This window comes from Colletotrichum karsti (genome assembly GCF_011947395.1).
Source record: "Colletotrichum karsti strain CkLH20 chromosome Unknown Scaffold19, whole genome shotgun sequence".
In the NCBI taxonomy this organism is placed as follows: Eukaryota; Fungi; Ascomycota; class Sordariomycetes; order Glomerellales; family Glomerellaceae; genus Colletotrichum; species Colletotrichum karsti.
The window spans coordinates 637731-653950 of NW_024065919.1; the positions used below are offsets into that span (position 1 = coordinate 637731).

General features: G+C 55.2%; 4 protein-coding genes across 4 annotated transcripts; 3 read left to right on the forward strand and 1 right to left on the reverse strand.

Annotated features, from left to right (window-relative positions):
* Positions 1 to 2128: 2128 nt before the first annotated feature.
* Positions 2129 to 5814, forward strand: CkaCkLH20_06527 (iq and hect domain protein; the record flags this gene model as incomplete). Its single annotated transcript, XM_038889244.1, has 3 exons — positions 2129 to 2628; positions 2704 to 3414; positions 3462 to 5814. 3 exons carry the CDS (start codon positions 2129 to 2131, stop codon positions 5812 to 5814), a joined length of 3564 nt encoding a protein of 1187 aa, XP_038745542.1.
* Positions 5815 to 6163: 349 nt separating this feature from the next.
* CkaCkLH20_06528 (uncharacterized protein) lies at positions 6164 to 7764 on the reverse strand (the record flags this gene model as incomplete). Its single annotated transcript, XM_038889245.1, has 2 exons — positions 6164 to 6251; positions 6317 to 7764. 2 exons carry the CDS (start codon positions 7762 to 7764, stop codon positions 6164 to 6166), a joined length of 1536 nt encoding a protein of 511 aa, XP_038745543.1.
* Positions 7765 to 10190: 2426 nt separating this feature from the next.
* Positions 10191 to 12916, forward strand: CkaCkLH20_06529 (glycosyl hydrolase family 92; the record flags this gene model as incomplete). The annotated part of the gene is made up of 5 exons (XM_038889246.1): positions 10191 to 10425; positions 10477 to 10581; positions 10633 to 10643; positions 10698 to 11820; positions 11871 to 12916. The coding sequence occupies 5 exons, from the start codon at positions 10191 to 10193 to the stop codon at positions 12914 to 12916; spliced, it is 2520 nt and encodes an 839-aa protein (XP_038745544.1).
* Positions 12917 to 13950: 1034 nt separating this feature from the next.
* CkaCkLH20_06530 (electron transfer flavoprotein-ubiquinone oxidoreductase) lies at positions 13951 to 16091 on the forward strand (the record flags this gene model as incomplete). The annotated part of the gene is made up of 3 exons (XM_038889247.1): positions 13951 to 14254; positions 14344 to 15871; positions 15992 to 16091. The coding sequence occupies 3 exons, from the start codon at positions 13951 to 13953 to the stop codon at positions 16089 to 16091; spliced, it is 1932 nt and encodes a 643-aa protein (XP_038745545.1).
* Positions 16092 to 16220: the final 129 nt, after the last annotated feature.

A 16220-nucleotide genomic window follows, 5' to 3' on the forward strand; every position in this document is an offset into this window, starting at 1 on the left:
GTGAAGCAAGAAAAGACGAGAGTCGGGCTGCGTCTCTTGGGATTTCTTGCAAAATGGAGGGGGTGAGAGAGATGGAGGTGGGAGATTTTTGAGGGGGGTTTTTCAAGTTTTTTTTGGAAGTTTTTTTTCTGATGAAAAAAGTGAGCGAGACAGAGAACAAGTACGAAGACGTACTCCTTGTCAGACCCTCTTTAGATGTGAAGGGTTGTTGATAGGGTTTGTGTAGTTGTTGGAAGAGAAAAGAAGAGGAGGAGAGGAGAGAAATTTCAATGAGTGTGGCTTTTGGATATGATTTTTTTTTTTTTACTGGATCTGTCGCCTATCGCCTGCCGTCGAGGTGCGCTTGCCTCTACCTTCCACTCTCTGGACTTCGTTCCTTCCCGGCCACCACCAGCGCAAAGTGTGCCTTCCAGTTTTTCTCTCTGCGCGCGAGAGGAGGGGCGACAGGGCATGTGCTGGTGACGAGGGGGACTTGGCCAATGCGTGGAGGAAGTCACTGTGATGCAACAGTCTCAACTAATTCAGTCAGCACTATCTACTTCTGCAGTGACTGCCGGCGAATGCAGATAAGAATTAGCGGGCACAAGCTAACTCGTGGCCGTGGTACAAACGGTTGAGAGCCCTCAGGTACCGAATCGCATCGCAAGTGGGGCACCCATCATTTTATGAAAATTTTATGCGGTGGGTTTCGACCATTGTGGACTATCCAAACGGCCGTGAACCCTGTAACGAACAAAGCAGGAGGGGAGGATGAGGGGAAATCTGTGAAGAAGAAGATGAAGAACAACAACAAGCCAGTGACACCGGTGACCAGTCGTCAGTCAGTCACGATGATGTCTATTGCCTTCCTCGAGTCTCAGCAGCTGTCCGTGGCCGTTTCCATGCGACAAGCCAACCAACCCCAAGGGGGCTTTGCTCATCTCCAAGTCTGAAGCCCGCGTTGTTGCAATTTCGATACCAACAAATAGGCACTTTGTCTGTGCCGAAATGCCAGCCATGCAGCCCCGGCATCCATCACGCCGTTAGCTGCCGCCCTAGACGCAAGTCTGAGGGCTTGGAAGGACGGACTCACTCCAAGACACGCGAGACGATTTACGATTTGGTTCAAGCAGTTGGAATGAAACCATGCGCAGCTTTTGATCCGTACTCTGTACTCCGTACTCCGCCTACCCATCAACGGCCGACTTTCCCGCTTAACCCAGAAATGCTTGGTCCCGTACCGAGAGAACGGACGGACGGCTCGTGGCCGGACAGGCAGGCGTCTGTGACGATTAAGCGTACCTGAGCATTGAGCATGAACCGGCTCCATGGGCAGTGAGTGGGATCTGGTTTGTTGAGGCTTCTTCTCCCCAGACGCGCATTACAGGCCTCCTGGTGGAAATCCCATACTTCACTTCCGCAGAACCCATCTCTTCATCTTCCTCGACAATTATGGTTCGTTGCGTTTCTACACCGACACTTACATGAGTAGACGAGCAGTATGATTTCGAGTCAGCCAAGCCTTGATGGCGAAACCCCGTCGATATTGACTTTTGTCCTTCGTTTGGGTTGTCAACAAGCACATCATCGCCTTCGTGGGAAAGAAACATGACTTATTGTAAAGCTTGGTCACTACGGTATTAACCAACGTCTTCTCGACCAAAGAAAGGCATCTTTGTGTGATCCCCGTGTGTCTTGCCCTTCAATTTCTCCAGGTGTCTTATCGGATAGCCCCCGTCTCTTATCAGCACCTTGCTGGTCTGTTCCCGCCCTAGACCTCACCCCGGGCAATCAGCATGCGCCGGAACCTTCCACAAGCCCAGGCCAGCTTCAGCACTTAGCGTCCGGCTTACCTCACCAACAAACCCCACCAGCCACTGTCTGAGCTCATGAATTACGGCATTTCCCCTCCACTCACACTGCCTACCAGTCCTGTCCCGCGCCCGCGTTATCACCGATTCTGGACATCGATTACATACTCCCGTCCGAACCTTGAAGCTTCTGGAAGGCAACCGCGTCCGCGACATCCCTCGCCCCAGTATCCTTCTCAGTCGCTTCATGTTCCTGGTCTTTCGACTCTGCTCCAGGATATGAGATAATACCACTCAACTCAACGACATCCCGACGACCGGCATCCCCCCGAGGAAACATGTTCCCAACCTTCACAGGAAACTCGAGGCGTCCTCGGAACGTGAACCTCAGCGGCCAGAACCTCAACCCTTTTGCCGCCACATCATGGACCCCATCCGCAGGATCTGGCGCTTCAAAGACGGTTTCTAATGCCCAGGCCGAACGAGCACAAAGACAACAGGATCGAGACAAGCTCAAAGCTGCCGGCAAGATCCAAAAGACATGGAGAGGTCACAGGGCCAGAAGGCGACTTCGAGATTCCCGCCGGGAAGCATTCGACGCTCTATACTCACCAACGTCAAACTGGAACTCGCAGCAGAGACTATTGACGGCCTTGCCACTTCTGTTGACGACCTTCCAACCCAGCCATACCGACGACACGCAGCGTCTTCTTCGATTTTGTCGAGAGCTGAGCACGACCAGTCTCGAGTGCCTTTCCCCCGATCGATTACCTCCTTCTAGGCTGGCACGGTTCGTCAGGATCCTGGTGGAAGCGCTGGAGGCCCAGACGAAGAGAAAGTGAGTAAATTGCAATTCGAAAAGAGCTTTTGGGATGGGAAAGCATTGCAGAAATTTAACTAACATACTCGGCAGAGGGCAACAAGACGACATCCAACTTCTCCTCAACCTCCTCACCCAGATCATCGTCGCTGCCCCCGAATCGCTGTCTAAATCGCTCCGACAATACTATACTGTTCTTGCAGAATTAAGCAATACATCGAACGCTGATAAGGCAACCCTCGAGGTTGCCTCCAAGGCTGTACTTGTGCCACTCGAAGCCATTTCCGGGAACGGTAATCCTCCCCAGCCGCAATTTCACATGTGCCGGCTCGCTAATAGCCAAGCAGAGCTCCGTCTATCGGCCGCCTACGAAGCCTTTTCGTTGTCATTCTTGACCCGCGGCGACCTGTATTTGGTAGAACAGCACGCTCAAATATGTTCACGCAGCATCGATCTCGAACATCTCGCATCGGCAATCTTAAAAACATACCAGGACGGACGTATAAACGGTGTCAGCCGGGACGATCAATTGTGGCTATTGGCGCATTTTATTGGTCTTCATCAGGGGACTGGAGCCAACTCACAAGGGCGCAACCACTTGAACGCATTGCACCTTCAACTCTCGAGTTTGTCCGCGGACGTCAGTCTGAGGCTTCCTGCAAAACCTGCCGATTCTAGTTCATCAAATGCGGACTCAGACGGCATTGAAGAATCGCTCAAGCCCTTACCCACCTACGTTGCCCAGCGTCTTACCTCCTTGGTAGACAGAGACGGCATCTCAGCTCTGCTTGCTGAACTAACGACGTATGTAACATGTCTAACTTACTTTTTACCTCGCTAACACGATGCAGTAACTTTGGCTCACGTTCCACGAGTTCAGAAATCGAAAGTGCAAGCCTGCTCTCCGGGTACATCCTCACTCTTCTTCGATGCTTTCCGCACCACGGCGACGAGATCCGTATGCGTCTATTCCTGGGAGATATTCCTTCGGGTGCGGGCAATGTGCCGACCATCAAGTTCCTATGGCAGGCTATGAGCCAGACAGGCATTTACAGACAAATCTTGCGGGATTCCGCTTCCGTCATTGGCCTGTTGCGGAGTTACCTTTCGAAATCGAAGCCTGCGGACGCCTCGCAAGAGCAGGAGTGGAGGCTGGTGTTACTTTTCCTCGAACTGTACATTTTTATCCTTCGCCTGAGCGATGATGAAGACTTCTTCAGCAGCATCTTCCCTGCGCTGCTGAAGGGCGACGAGCAACCCTCTCGCCTACGATCTTGCGGACTTTCGCTTGAGGAAGTCAAGGGCCTCACCATTGTTCTTAAGCACCTCGCATTCACGTTGCATTATAACACCCAAGATATTCAACAGGGCATCCAGGACTCCGAGCCGATTTCGATGACCCAGCTCGAGTCTTACTTTGGCAACAGCGCGACCAAGACGCTGAAAGAGGCAAAAACAAATGCTACAAAGTCTAGTTCGTCGGACACACGACTCGACATGGGTAGCCTTAGGAGCATCGTCACTACCGCACTCCGACTTTTGTACGAGCGAGACTCGAGGCGACCGTTCTTACCGCGTGAACATTGGCTCATGACATCGAAGTTTGACATGGAGGGTTTCGTTAGCGCCGTTGTTGCCGAACAGGAGAGGCAAAATGAGATGTCCGACTCTAGTGACGACGAAGACGGCGATGTCGATGAGGACGCGAATATTGGGGGCAGCTTCATCCACACTATCGCTGGGCAGCGGGTGTCGCGTCACGCCCAAATCGAGAAGCTCCGAGCTCAACAGCGAAAGGCGCAGAGAGACCGTCTACTTGCTGTTATTGGGCCGAAGTTGGAAATTTTGAGACACATGCCTTTTGTCATTCCTTTCGATACCCGTGTCCAGATTTTCCGGCAGTTCGTCTATCTCGACAAACACAAGCGTCGGGAGGGCATGGATCCCGACCAATGGAGGATGAACTTTCTTCACAACCCCCTGAGATCTCCTGGCAGAGGCCCTGCTGGACGCCACCACGGCAAGATCAGGAGAGGCCAAGTGTTCCAAGACGCCTTTGAGCAATTCTATGAGCTTGGAGAAGGCCTCAAAGAGCCAATACAAATCCAGTTTGTTGACCAGTTTGATACCGTTGAAGCAGGTATCGATGGAGGCGGAGTTACCAAGGAATTTCTTACAAGCGTTACCTCCGAGGCATTTGCTCAGATGGATGGCATATCGCTGTTCACTGCCAACAACCAAGGCCTGCTGTACCCCAATCCAACCGCCATGGATGAGCTCAAAGAAGCATTGAGACAAGCTGGCGTTCCACCACAGTCTGAAGATTGGAAAGATGCAGTACAAGATCTGTTGCGGCAGTTTGAGTTCTTGGGTCGGATTGTGGGCAAATGCATGTACGAGGGCATCCTCATTGACATTGCATTTGCCGGATTTTTCCTGCTGAAGTGGATCTCGGGCCAGACAGGGGAAAACAGCTACCGAGGAAACGTCAACGACTTAAGAGACCTTGACGAGGAGCTTTACCAGGGCATGTTGCGGTTAAAGAACTTCAGGGGAAATGTGGCAGACCTGTCATTGGACTTCACCATCACAGACCAAGTCTCACTGCCGGGACAGCCGGTGCGAACCGTTTCGAGGAATCTCATCCCCAACGGTGAAAACGTTAATGTCACCAACGACAACCGGCTGTTATACATATCCTACGTTGCCCGCCATCGCCTGGTCGCCCAACCCTCACAGCAGACAGCCGCCTTCCTCCGAGGCCTTCGCTCCATCATCGCCCCCTCGTGGCTCTCTATGTTCAACCAGAACGAGTTGCAGCGCCTCGTCGGCGGCGACAGCTCCGAGATCGACATCGAGGACCTGCGCAGGAACACGATCTACTCGGGCCTGTACGAGATCGGCGACGACGGGCTGGAACACCCGACCATTCAGCTCTTCTGGAGGGTCATGGCCAAGTTCTCCGATGGCGAGCGCCGGGACGTGCTCAAGTACGTCACCAGCACGCCGCGGGCCCCGCTACTGGGCTTCTCGCAGCTGAGTCCGCGGTTCAGCATCCGTGACGGCGGCGAGGATCAGGAAAGACTGCCGTCCACCAGCACGTGTGTGAACTTGTTAAAGCTGCCGCGTTACAAGGATGAGGAGACGTTGAGGAAGAAGCTCCTGTATGCCGTCTCTTCGGGAGCTGGGTTCGACCTCAGTTAAGGCGTTGGCCCCTGGTAGACTGTTCATGATGTTATGACATAAAGGATAGAGAAGCATAGGACTATTGTAAACATATTACCGACAAGACTGCGCGTCCATCGGCGGCCTACTGACTTTTTGATAAGGTTGTACGTGATAAACCATGCCAACGTCTCTGGGATAGCTGTTCGACAGAGCAGCATCATTGTATATGAGGTCATATTCTGATTGTTGCGATGAAGTTGGTCTAAATTACGTGGGAGCGTACCTCCCTTACTTGAATGTACATGCGCTCTCTACTTGAAGAGGTTTGTACGTGTATAATAGATTCACCGAGAACTGAAATAAACCGCTTCGACAGCTGTATATCTTACTGGTAGCTCTTCTCGAGAAGATGTGGCTTTCTCTCCCGAAGATCAAGCATCATCTGTCCAAAGAGCCCGTTCGCCCACGCAAACCTAGGTTTCCAAGTCAGCATTCTGCGCGAAGGCCACGGAGTAAAAACAGATGATCTTAAACTCACCACGACCTAGACCACACCGAAGCGTCATGGCTGTTCACAGACTCGTGGATCAAGCCCAGCCGGTTCGTCGAACTGACGAGCTGCCTCAAACCATTGGAGATTTCGTCGTCGTCGTCGGAGGTCAGGAGCTGCGCGATCAACGCCATGGGCCACGCCATGCCGGGCCCGATGTGCGGACCGCCCGTGGCGTTGAGCACGGGGCCGCGCATCTGGTACGGGTTCGAGGTCGAGAGGATGAACTTGCGGGTGTTCTGGTACACGGGGTCGCGGGCGGAGAGGTAGCCGTAGTGCGGGGCGGAGAGCAGGGAGGGGATGTTGGCGTCGTCCATGACGTTGTGGGAGCCGAAGCCGTCGATCTCGTACGAGTAGATCTCGCCGAACTTCGGGTGGTTCGTCCTGGCGTGGGCCTCGATGCCGTCCCTGATGCGGGCGGAGGCGTCCCGCATGCGCTCGGCCATACCGGCGTCGATGGGGTCCATGATCTCGGCGCAGGAGTTGAGGTAGCGGGAGAACATCATGTTGGCGGGGACGAAGAGCTGGTAGATGCAGCTGTCGTCGCTGGGGCGGAAGAAGCTGCGGACGAGGCCGGTGCCGGCGTTGGTGGGGGCGCCGTTGCCCTTGTTGGAGAGGGTCTCGGAGGCGGAGGTGGTGCGGCGCTCGAAGAGGGCCGGGGAGGGGTTGAGGGTGCCGTCGGCGGCGTAGGTGCCGGTCAGCAGGGCGTCGGTGGTGTTAAGGAGGACGGCGATGGCCTTGGGCCAGTTGAACTTTGCGAAGAAGTCCTTGTCCGCGGTGGCGGCGTGGTAGTCGTGGGAGATCTGGAGGAAGGCGGCCAGGCTGTCGAGTTCGTATTTGCACTCGAAGAAGGAGTAGGACGGGTAGGCCGGGGAGATGTGGTCGTCGCCGCCGGCTTCGTTCGGGGTCGGGGCGATCTTTGACTCTTCTGGGGGCTGGAAGGCGTTGCAGTGGGGGGCGTTGCGGACGTAGCGGGCTTGGAGGTTGATGAGGCCGCGGTAGAGGGAAGCCAGGGAGTTGGTGGAAGAGTTGCGGGTGAGGAGGGAGCGGTAGCTCTGGAGCTGGTTGGAGGAGTCGCGGAGCCACATGGCGTTGATGTCGCCGGTGATGACGAAGGACAGCTCCTCGTCAGCGTTGTCGGATGAGGCGCCTTGCCAGGCGACGGTCGTGTCGAGGGTGTTTGGGAAGGTGTTCTCGAAGAGACGGTAGAGGTCTGGGTCTTTGACGAGAGTCTTCATCTCCGTGATCGTCTTCTCGACCTCGGGGAAGGTCGTCGTGCGACATTCTGGAGGCGGGCGTTGGTAGGCAAGCTTGTGGACACCCTCAGAGAATGGTTCGTGGGGAGTCGCGGCGTAGTCTGTGAAGTGTGGACAATTTGGTTTGAGGGCCGCGGTTGCCAGACCGGCGAAGACAAGGAGAGAAGTGAGAGGAGCCATCTCGTCGGCGGTTGGCTAGGGCCAGTAGATGAGGAGGAAACGAGGTGTGGTCACGACCGCAGGACGTCGTGATGCCTTGCCCTCGGCGGGCAGGGCATGTTTATGAAGGAGCCGGCGAGGAGCTAGCTAGCCAGGAACCGGGCATGCTTGTTGGTCAAGATGAACTGTGGTTCGCGTGACCTTGGATGATGGGCGGGGATGATCGAGATGCGGGGGAACTTAAGGGAACGTTGTATGGTGTATTGTAGTATTGCAGGAGACTATGATGTCGTTGTGCTTGTAAGTGTCCACAAGGCCATAAGCAACGAAGTGGGGGATGAGGAGGTGATGAGGGGACGAGGAGAGTGATAGCAAGATGAGGAGGTGTGACCGACGACCATCAACATTGCTTCGAGACCACGGGCATTCACGACGTTTTAGCATTGGAGGGGCAGTCGAGGCGGCAGGCACGCGCTCCGAAGCTCAGACCAGTAGAGGCGTTTGGAGTGCTTCTCGCAGAACTCGTTGATGAGGACATTACGCATTGTTGCTCGACATGAAGGGGACCCTGAGCAGCTTGACAGGCACTGGCAGGGTGTTTCCCCGACTGATTGAGTTTCCAGAGTTTCCAGAGTTTCCGGTGGGAGAAGGACGAGAAGTTGGCGGTCTTGAGTAATGAGGTGGGATTACCAGCCTCTAGAGGAGGTCGATGGAGGGGGATTCGAGCAGGGTTCTCCGCCTTGATGCAGCTGGATCTCCCGGTGCTAAGAAACGGCAACGGCAGCCACTCGGCTTGGCGCATTATGATGGCAGTTCTCCGAACGAGGCATGCCGTGATTGGGATGGGTGGAGGAGTTCCACTGCCATGTCTGAGTGTGGCCTTCCTGACGTTGAAGGCCTGTGACGAGAAAGACTTTGGAAGACTTCTTCCAGAAGACAGCAAGTTTGAGTGTTTATAAGGCACGGTCCCTCCCGTTAATATAGTGAACAGGTTTCTCTCAACTTGGTCAGAACGGTCCGCTTGGATGTACGTCCATCCCGCTGTGAACTTGTCCTGAGTCGGGGTGATCTATGCCCAAGCCTGGAGGCTCGAAATGAAGATGGAAATTGACAAGAAAGAGAGTTTTCCCATCATTGGATGGTATTGTTACAGCGTATCGGGCCGTGCTCACTGTTGAGGGTTTCGTTGCTGGAGAACTCGTTGATCTAGGACTTGTCGATTTGTGAGGATGGTTCAGTGTGTAGGAGGAAGGGATGAGGGGTTGTTGGTTAGAAATTGGAGAAATTGCGTCGTTGAAGTGAAGGGCTTCCTCGCGTAATTTGCCTTGGATGCCGTGCTGTTAGGAGCGATCAGCAAATCGGCGCAAGTTGCACTAACATTTAACCTTAACTTGGACAGCAAGGGTAGCCGCAGCCACTAGTTCCCGCTGTGCTTCAGGTCATTGTCAGACCTGCTGTGTTGTGTCTGGCATTCCGCCCATGTTGCTGGCTGGTATTGCCTCATGCAATTCTTCAGATGGAGAGTCACATTCAGCTTTAACCGCACCTGGGAGTTGGAGCTGAACACTGCATCCTCCGCATCCGATTAGGCGCATGGCGCGCATGCCCAGGCGAATAGTCGGTTGCAATAGCCAATTTCTCCGTCAAGCTAGCAGACCATCATCCACTCGGCAGAAAGAGAGTCCAAGAATGGCGTCGAGTTGGTTGCCATTTTGGTGCTTGGCTCCAGCGACGAGACAGGAGACAAGACACCCCTTGTAACCAACCCCTACCACCCTTTACCTTCCCATCTCATCGTGCTGGAGATTGCATACCTTCGGCAGGGCCCTCCTGTCTTCATATATACCCGCACATGTGTCCTGTTGCCTCTGTCCGCGGCTTCTTCGCCTCCAGATGCTCCAACTTAACGAAACGGCCCGCACTATCCCCTGTTTCTTGCTAGAGGAGAGACATGGCCCGTATGCCAAGATTGGTGGACAGAGCCCAGCACGAGACGCCGAGACCTGCCTAACCTTCAGCTGAAGTTGTCCATTCCACGGCGATCGACGACATCCTGGCCAGGAAACGACCTCCATCAGAGAGAGAACATCATCCATCCTTGCTTCACTGCGTCCCGCGCATCTAAGAAAAGACGTTCTTCTATTACAACCTACATTTTTCCACTCTTCGCGAAAAAGAAAAAAAAAGTCTTTTCAATTACTGTTCATCAGGTTCCAGCGGAGTCCCATGATAATTGGTGCGTCTCAACCCAAGCTTTCGTATTCCTGCGCTGACAGACCTACAGCAAGCGCTTGCTCGAGGGAGGAGTAAGCATTGCCGCGGGGAAACGGCGTCATCTTGGAAATACATACATGGCTTCTTGATCGTCAACAACGTCAACTATCTTAAGCACAACATCCTTTCTCATCTAGGGGAACAGCCTGCGGTCGCCGAGCGGCACCGTCAACATGGCCGTTCTTGTACCCGCCATCGGCCTATCAAGGCCTATTCGCCTGCTGGTTTTCGCCTTCGTCCTCGTCTGCTTGATATTCTGGTGGCCTTCGTCGGAAGGCGGAGGATTATCGACTCTTTTGTTCTCCAAATCTAGCCAACGGTCCAAACACGCCATCCTCAAGTACATAGATCCATTAATCGGTACCGTCAACGGCGGGCATGTCTTCCCCGGAGCAACATTGCCATACGGTTGGTGGTATTCACCAGACATACAGCCAAGTCACTGACGACAGTATTCAGGCATGGCCAAGGCCTGCGCTGACACCAACTCTCGTGCTGAGAACGCCGCGGGTTGGGTGTCTGACAATTCCAAGATTACCGGCTTTTCCCACATGCACGATTCTGGTCAGTCGAGATCTCCTTTACATGGTGAACATTCGCTAACGAGTTGAGCAGGAACCGGAGGCGTAAGATCACGGTCAACCCGTCGTACGTGAGACATCAACTGACACATCTCGCAGTCTCCATCGCTTGGAAACTTCCCCCTCTTCGTTCATCCTGGGTGCCCGAACGACAATTACACAATGTGCAAGTACACAACCGACCAGCGAAGCCTTTTCCGCGTCAACGACTCTATCTTGGCCACTCCAGGCTATTTCTCACTCAACCTTTCCAACACCGTTCGTGCTGAGATGACGGCAAGCGAGCGGACTGCTCTTTACCGATTCACATTTTCACCAAACGAGACGGTCTCATACGAAGACGTGGCCAATCCCGACCAGGACAAAATCGATGCCGTGAGCAATCCTCTGGTTCTCATCGATCTCACAGATATCGCCCAGAGCAGATCTAGCGGGGGCATACAAGTTTACGAATCAGGTCGTATGGTCGGAGACGGTACTTTCAGGCCGTCTTTTGGACAGGGCACCTACTCGGCCTTCTTCTGCGCCGACTTCCGAGGCGCAAACATTCGAAAATCGGGTGTTTTTGAAGGCGAAAACGCACACGACGACCAGAAATACATCTCATCGTTCACTCGAGGCTTTTACAACCCGACTGGCGCTGCCGGCGCATGGCTGCACTTCGAACGTCCCGAGAACAACCAGATCCTCGCCCGTGTCGGTGTGTCATTCATTTCGGTAGAAAAAGCGTGCCAGAATGCCGAGAACGAGATTCCAAAATTCGACTTCGAGGGTACTGTCAAAGCTGCCGAGTCGATTTGGGCGGAAAAGCTCTCGACGGTGCAAGTCGACGCTACGGGAGTCAGCAAAGATATGCAGGTCACTTTCTGGTCAGGTCTATACAGGAGTCTGCTATCGCCGCAGAACTACACGGGAGAGAACCCTCTCTGGGAGTCATCAGAGCCGTACTTTGACTCCTTTTACTGCATTTGGGACTCCTTCCGTGCCCAGCACCCGCTGTTGACCGTTATTGATCCAGAGGCACAAACGCAAATGGTTAGAGCTCTACTGGATATATACAGATTCGTCGGTAAACTGCCAGACTGCAGAATGTCGTTCTGCAAAGGGTATACCCAGGGCGGTTCCAACGCCGACATCGTCATTGCCGATGCTTATCTCAAAAACATCAGCAATGGCGTGGACTGGAAGACCGCGTACGAGGCCGTGGTGTCTGATGCGGAAGGTCAGTAGCTGCTCATTCAAGCAAGATTCCTTCCTGACATATCTTCGCAGTTGCACCTCAAAACTTTGGTGTTGAGGGTCGTGGGAACCTTCAAAGTTGGTTTGGTTTGGGATACATTGCCAAAGACCACATGGACAGGATAGCTAGCGGACCGAACACTCGCTCCATATCTCGAACGGTGGAGTACGCCTACGACGACTTTTGCATCGCCGAGATGGCGCGTGGTCTGGGGCACAACGACGACCACGCCAAGTACATGCAGCGCAGTGCCAACTGGCAGAATCTTTGGAACCCAGACCAGCCGGACATCATCCAGGACAAAAGCGGCAAGGAGGTTGATCGAACCAAGTACAAGGGATTTCTCATGCCGAAGCTGATCAACGGCTCCTTCGAGTACCAGAACACACGTGTTTGTTCGCCCAACACAGAGCAACACATCTGCTACTTCGACACCTGGCAGTCCACGTACGAGGGCTCACCATGGCTGTACTCGTTCTTCGCACCGCAGGATATGAAGACGCTGATTCAGCTGATGGGCGGTCGGGACGCATTTGTGGATAGGCTGGAGTATTATCACGGCGGTAACATCGTCTACATGGGCAACGAACAGGGCTTCCTCACGATCTTCCAATTCCACTACGCCGGCCGGCCCGGTCTTAGCTCCCGCACGGCCCGAAGCTATATTCCGTCGCAGTTCAACTCGAGTATCAACGGCATACCGGGCAACGACGACTGCGCAATGGGGGCTTTTAGCGGTCTGGCCATGATGGGCTTCTTCCCGGTAGCCGGACAGGATGTGTACCTCCTCATCCCGCCATTCTTCCCTGAAGTTCGACTGAAGTCGAGGAGTGCCAAGCCCGCTGTTATCCGAAAAGTCGCCAAGGACGAAAAGGAGCTGGCCGAGGGCATATACATTCAGAGCGCTACCCTGAATGGCAGGCCGTATACCAAGAACTGGATCTCTCACGACTTCTTCTACCACGGTGGGGTGCTGGAGTTGACGGTTGGCTCGAAAGAGAGTGATTGGGGCACCAAAGAAGAGGACGTCCCGCCCAGCTACCCAGCAACACCAAAGACTTTGGCTGCGCAAGGATGATGATCAATGGGGCAGACCGCAAAGGTGTAATAACAGCAATATGGCCGCACAGTAAAATCGGCTCACTTGTAATGATAGAATTCGGCGTAAACCACAATTTCACCGCGACCGTCGACAGATTTCCGCAAGTGTCCACGTCAGTCCTCGGCCAAATGCAAATTTTTGCCGACGGCATGCTCACAATTGGGGCCGAAACGACATCGGAGGAACGCAACTGACATTTGAAATTTGGGCTCCATGATTGGCCCGGCGGGTTCTTGGACCCTTTTTCGTTTTGCTGCGGACGGTTAATTCCCAGAAGTAACTCGGCTTCTCCCGGTTCACGGTGCTCTCTGGTACGGAGGTACCTTTCAGCTGCCAATAGAGCTTGCATCATTCACTCGGCTTCTACTTGGAGTCGCAAGCGGTTTTGGCTGCATCGTGGAAGTATCGTCCGAGTCGAGATTCCCCAGAACCGGTTTCTCTCGGCTATCACCAACAACCGGAAACCAGGGCCCGAGCTTGGGGGAGAATCGAGTCCATGTCATTGACGCCGTTCGTACCTGGTCACTTTCTTGTCCCCTCCCCCATTTACGACGGTTCCTCTCCCCCCCAATTACGTATTAGAGGGACAAGAGACAAGCTACCCTGCCCTCCACGGGCCCCATTCGAGAGTCCGTTTTTTAAGTGTCCCGCCGCCTGCTTCGAATCTCAAAATTCCTCATCGTCTTGCCGGGCTTGACTACAGTCACTCGCTACTGCTGCTCAACTTGTCGCCGGTCTATCGCTACCGAGGTGTTTTCCAATAGACCAATTGCGCCGCGACGTGAGCTTGCGGTTCGCTGGCTTCAGTACCTGCACGGTCCCAACACCGAATCCGGCGATCTCGACGAATTCGACGAAGACGGCGAGCTCTCGTGACCTACCCGACATACACCACCGAGTAAACCACCGTCCAATTTTCTAATTCCGTGGTGCATCATTCTACCACTAGCAAGGGGGCCATTGAAGCTTGACGAACGACACAATACACCAGACACACATAGCCGGTCAACATGAGCACAGCTTCGCCCCTCGCGAGGGGTCTGCAACGCAGCACCCGCAACTTCTCACGATGCCGTTACCGTACCACACGTCCCGCGCAAGCAGGCCTCGCCACAGCCAGCAGAACCTCTAGGACAGCTACCGCCACCAGCAGGTTACCTTCCTCCCGCACCTCGGCCGTCACCATCTTTCGCCCCCTAGGCGCCCGCACATTTACCACGAGTAGGACACGGCGCAGCGATGAGGAAGAAGACTTCGACCCGGCAGCCATTGAGCGTGAATCAGACGAGGTCGATGTGTGTATTGTAGGCGGTGGTATGTTGCGAAACTCACCCAGAACAGTCATGTTATTCAATGCGCAACACCAGAAACGCTGACCAGAGTTTGATTTGCCCACAACACAGGCCCGGCAGGCCTCAGCGCCGCGATCCGCCTCAAGCAGCTCGCCAACGAAGCGGGCAACGAAGACTTCCGCGTCCTCCTCCTCGAAAAGGCCGGCGAGATGGGCGCCCACATTCTCTCGGGCGCCGTCATCCAGCCCACCGCCATCGACGAGCTCATCCCGGACTGGCTCTCCGAGGACAACCCCGACCGCTTCGAGTACGCGACCCCGGCCGGCGGCGACCGCATGCGCTTCCTCACCAAGACGGCCTCCATCCCCCTGCCGACCCCGCCGCAGATGCACAACGACGGCAACTATATCGTCTCGCTGAACCAGTTCACAAAGTGGCTCGGCGATCGCGCGGAAGAGCTGGGCGTTGAGGTTTACCCGGGCTTCGCTGCCTCCGAGGTGCTCTACAACGTCGACGGCAGCGTCAAGGGCGTCGCGACCAACGACCTTGGTATGGGCCGCGACGGCAGGCCCAAGGAGTCGTTCGAGCGTGGCATGGAGTTCCACGCGCGGTGCACCCTCTTCGCCGAGGGTTGCCACGGCAGCTTGAGTAAGCAGGTCATCAAGAAATTCGACCTGCGCCGCGACAGCCAGCACCAGACGTACGCGCTCGGCGTCAAGGAGGTGTGGGAGGTGCAGCCGGAGAAGTTCAACAAGGGAAGCATCACGCACTCGATGGGCTACCCGCTATCTAAGGACCTCTACGGCGGCGGCTGGATGTACCACTTTGGCGACAACCTCGTCAGCATCGGCCTGGTCGTCGCGCTCGACTACGAGAACCCCTGGGTGTCGCCGTACGGCGAGTTCCAGAAGATGAAGCACCACCCCATGTACAAGGAGGTGCTCGAGGGCGGCAAGTGCCTGACCTACGGCGCGAGGGCGCTCATCGAGGGAGGTTTCCAGAGTATACCAAAGTGCGCGTTCCCGGGAGGCGCCCTCATCGGCGACTCGGCGGGCTTCGTCAACCTACCCAAGATCAAGGGCACGCACAACGCCATGAAGTCGGGCATGCTGGCCGCGGAGGCGGCCTACGACGCCCTCTCGGCGCCCGAGAAGGAGGAGGATGGCACCGTGTTCCTCTACGACTACGAGGACAAGCTGCGCAACTCGTCCATCTGGAAGGAGCTCAAGGAGGTGCGCAACTTCCGCCCCTCGTTCCACACGCCGCTCGGCCTGTACGGCGGCATCGCCTACTCCGGCCTCGAGGCGTACGTGCTCAAGGGCCGGGTGCCGTGGACGCTGAAGCACAAGACGCCGGACCACGCGGCGACGAAGCCGGCGGACAAGTTCCAGAAGATCGAGTACGAGAAGCCCGACGGCAAGATCAGCTTCGACATCCTCACGAGCGTCAGCCGCACCGGCACCAACCACGAGGAGGACCAGCCGGTGCACCTCCAGGTCAAGGACTGGGACAAGCACACGCGCGAGACGTGGCCCGCGTTCAAGGGCGTCGAGAACCGCTTCTGCCCGGCCGGCGTGTACGAGTACGTCGAGGACGACACCAAGGAGCTCGGCGTGCGGTTCCAGATCAACGCGCAAAAGTGAGTTACCCCTTGTCTTGCCTTTTCGGCGGCAGAGTTCCTCGTGGACCTTCCGCGCGGGAGAGGCACGATTCAGGAATGTGGTGATGGGTGGTTGACTGACTCTGTTCGAATTTCTAGCTGCATCCACTGCAAGACGTGCGACATCAAGGCGCCGAACCAGGATATCAACTGGCAGGTTCCGCAGGGAGGCGAGGGTCCCAAGTACTACATGTCATAAGGGAGGGGGCCACGGCGGCGGCGGTTGGAGGAAAACGTGCAAAAGACAAGTTCGGCTGTCATCTCTTCTGTACCGGTTGGCGTGGCAGGTGCATGTTCAGACCAAAAAATACAGACAGGAGGGAATGGA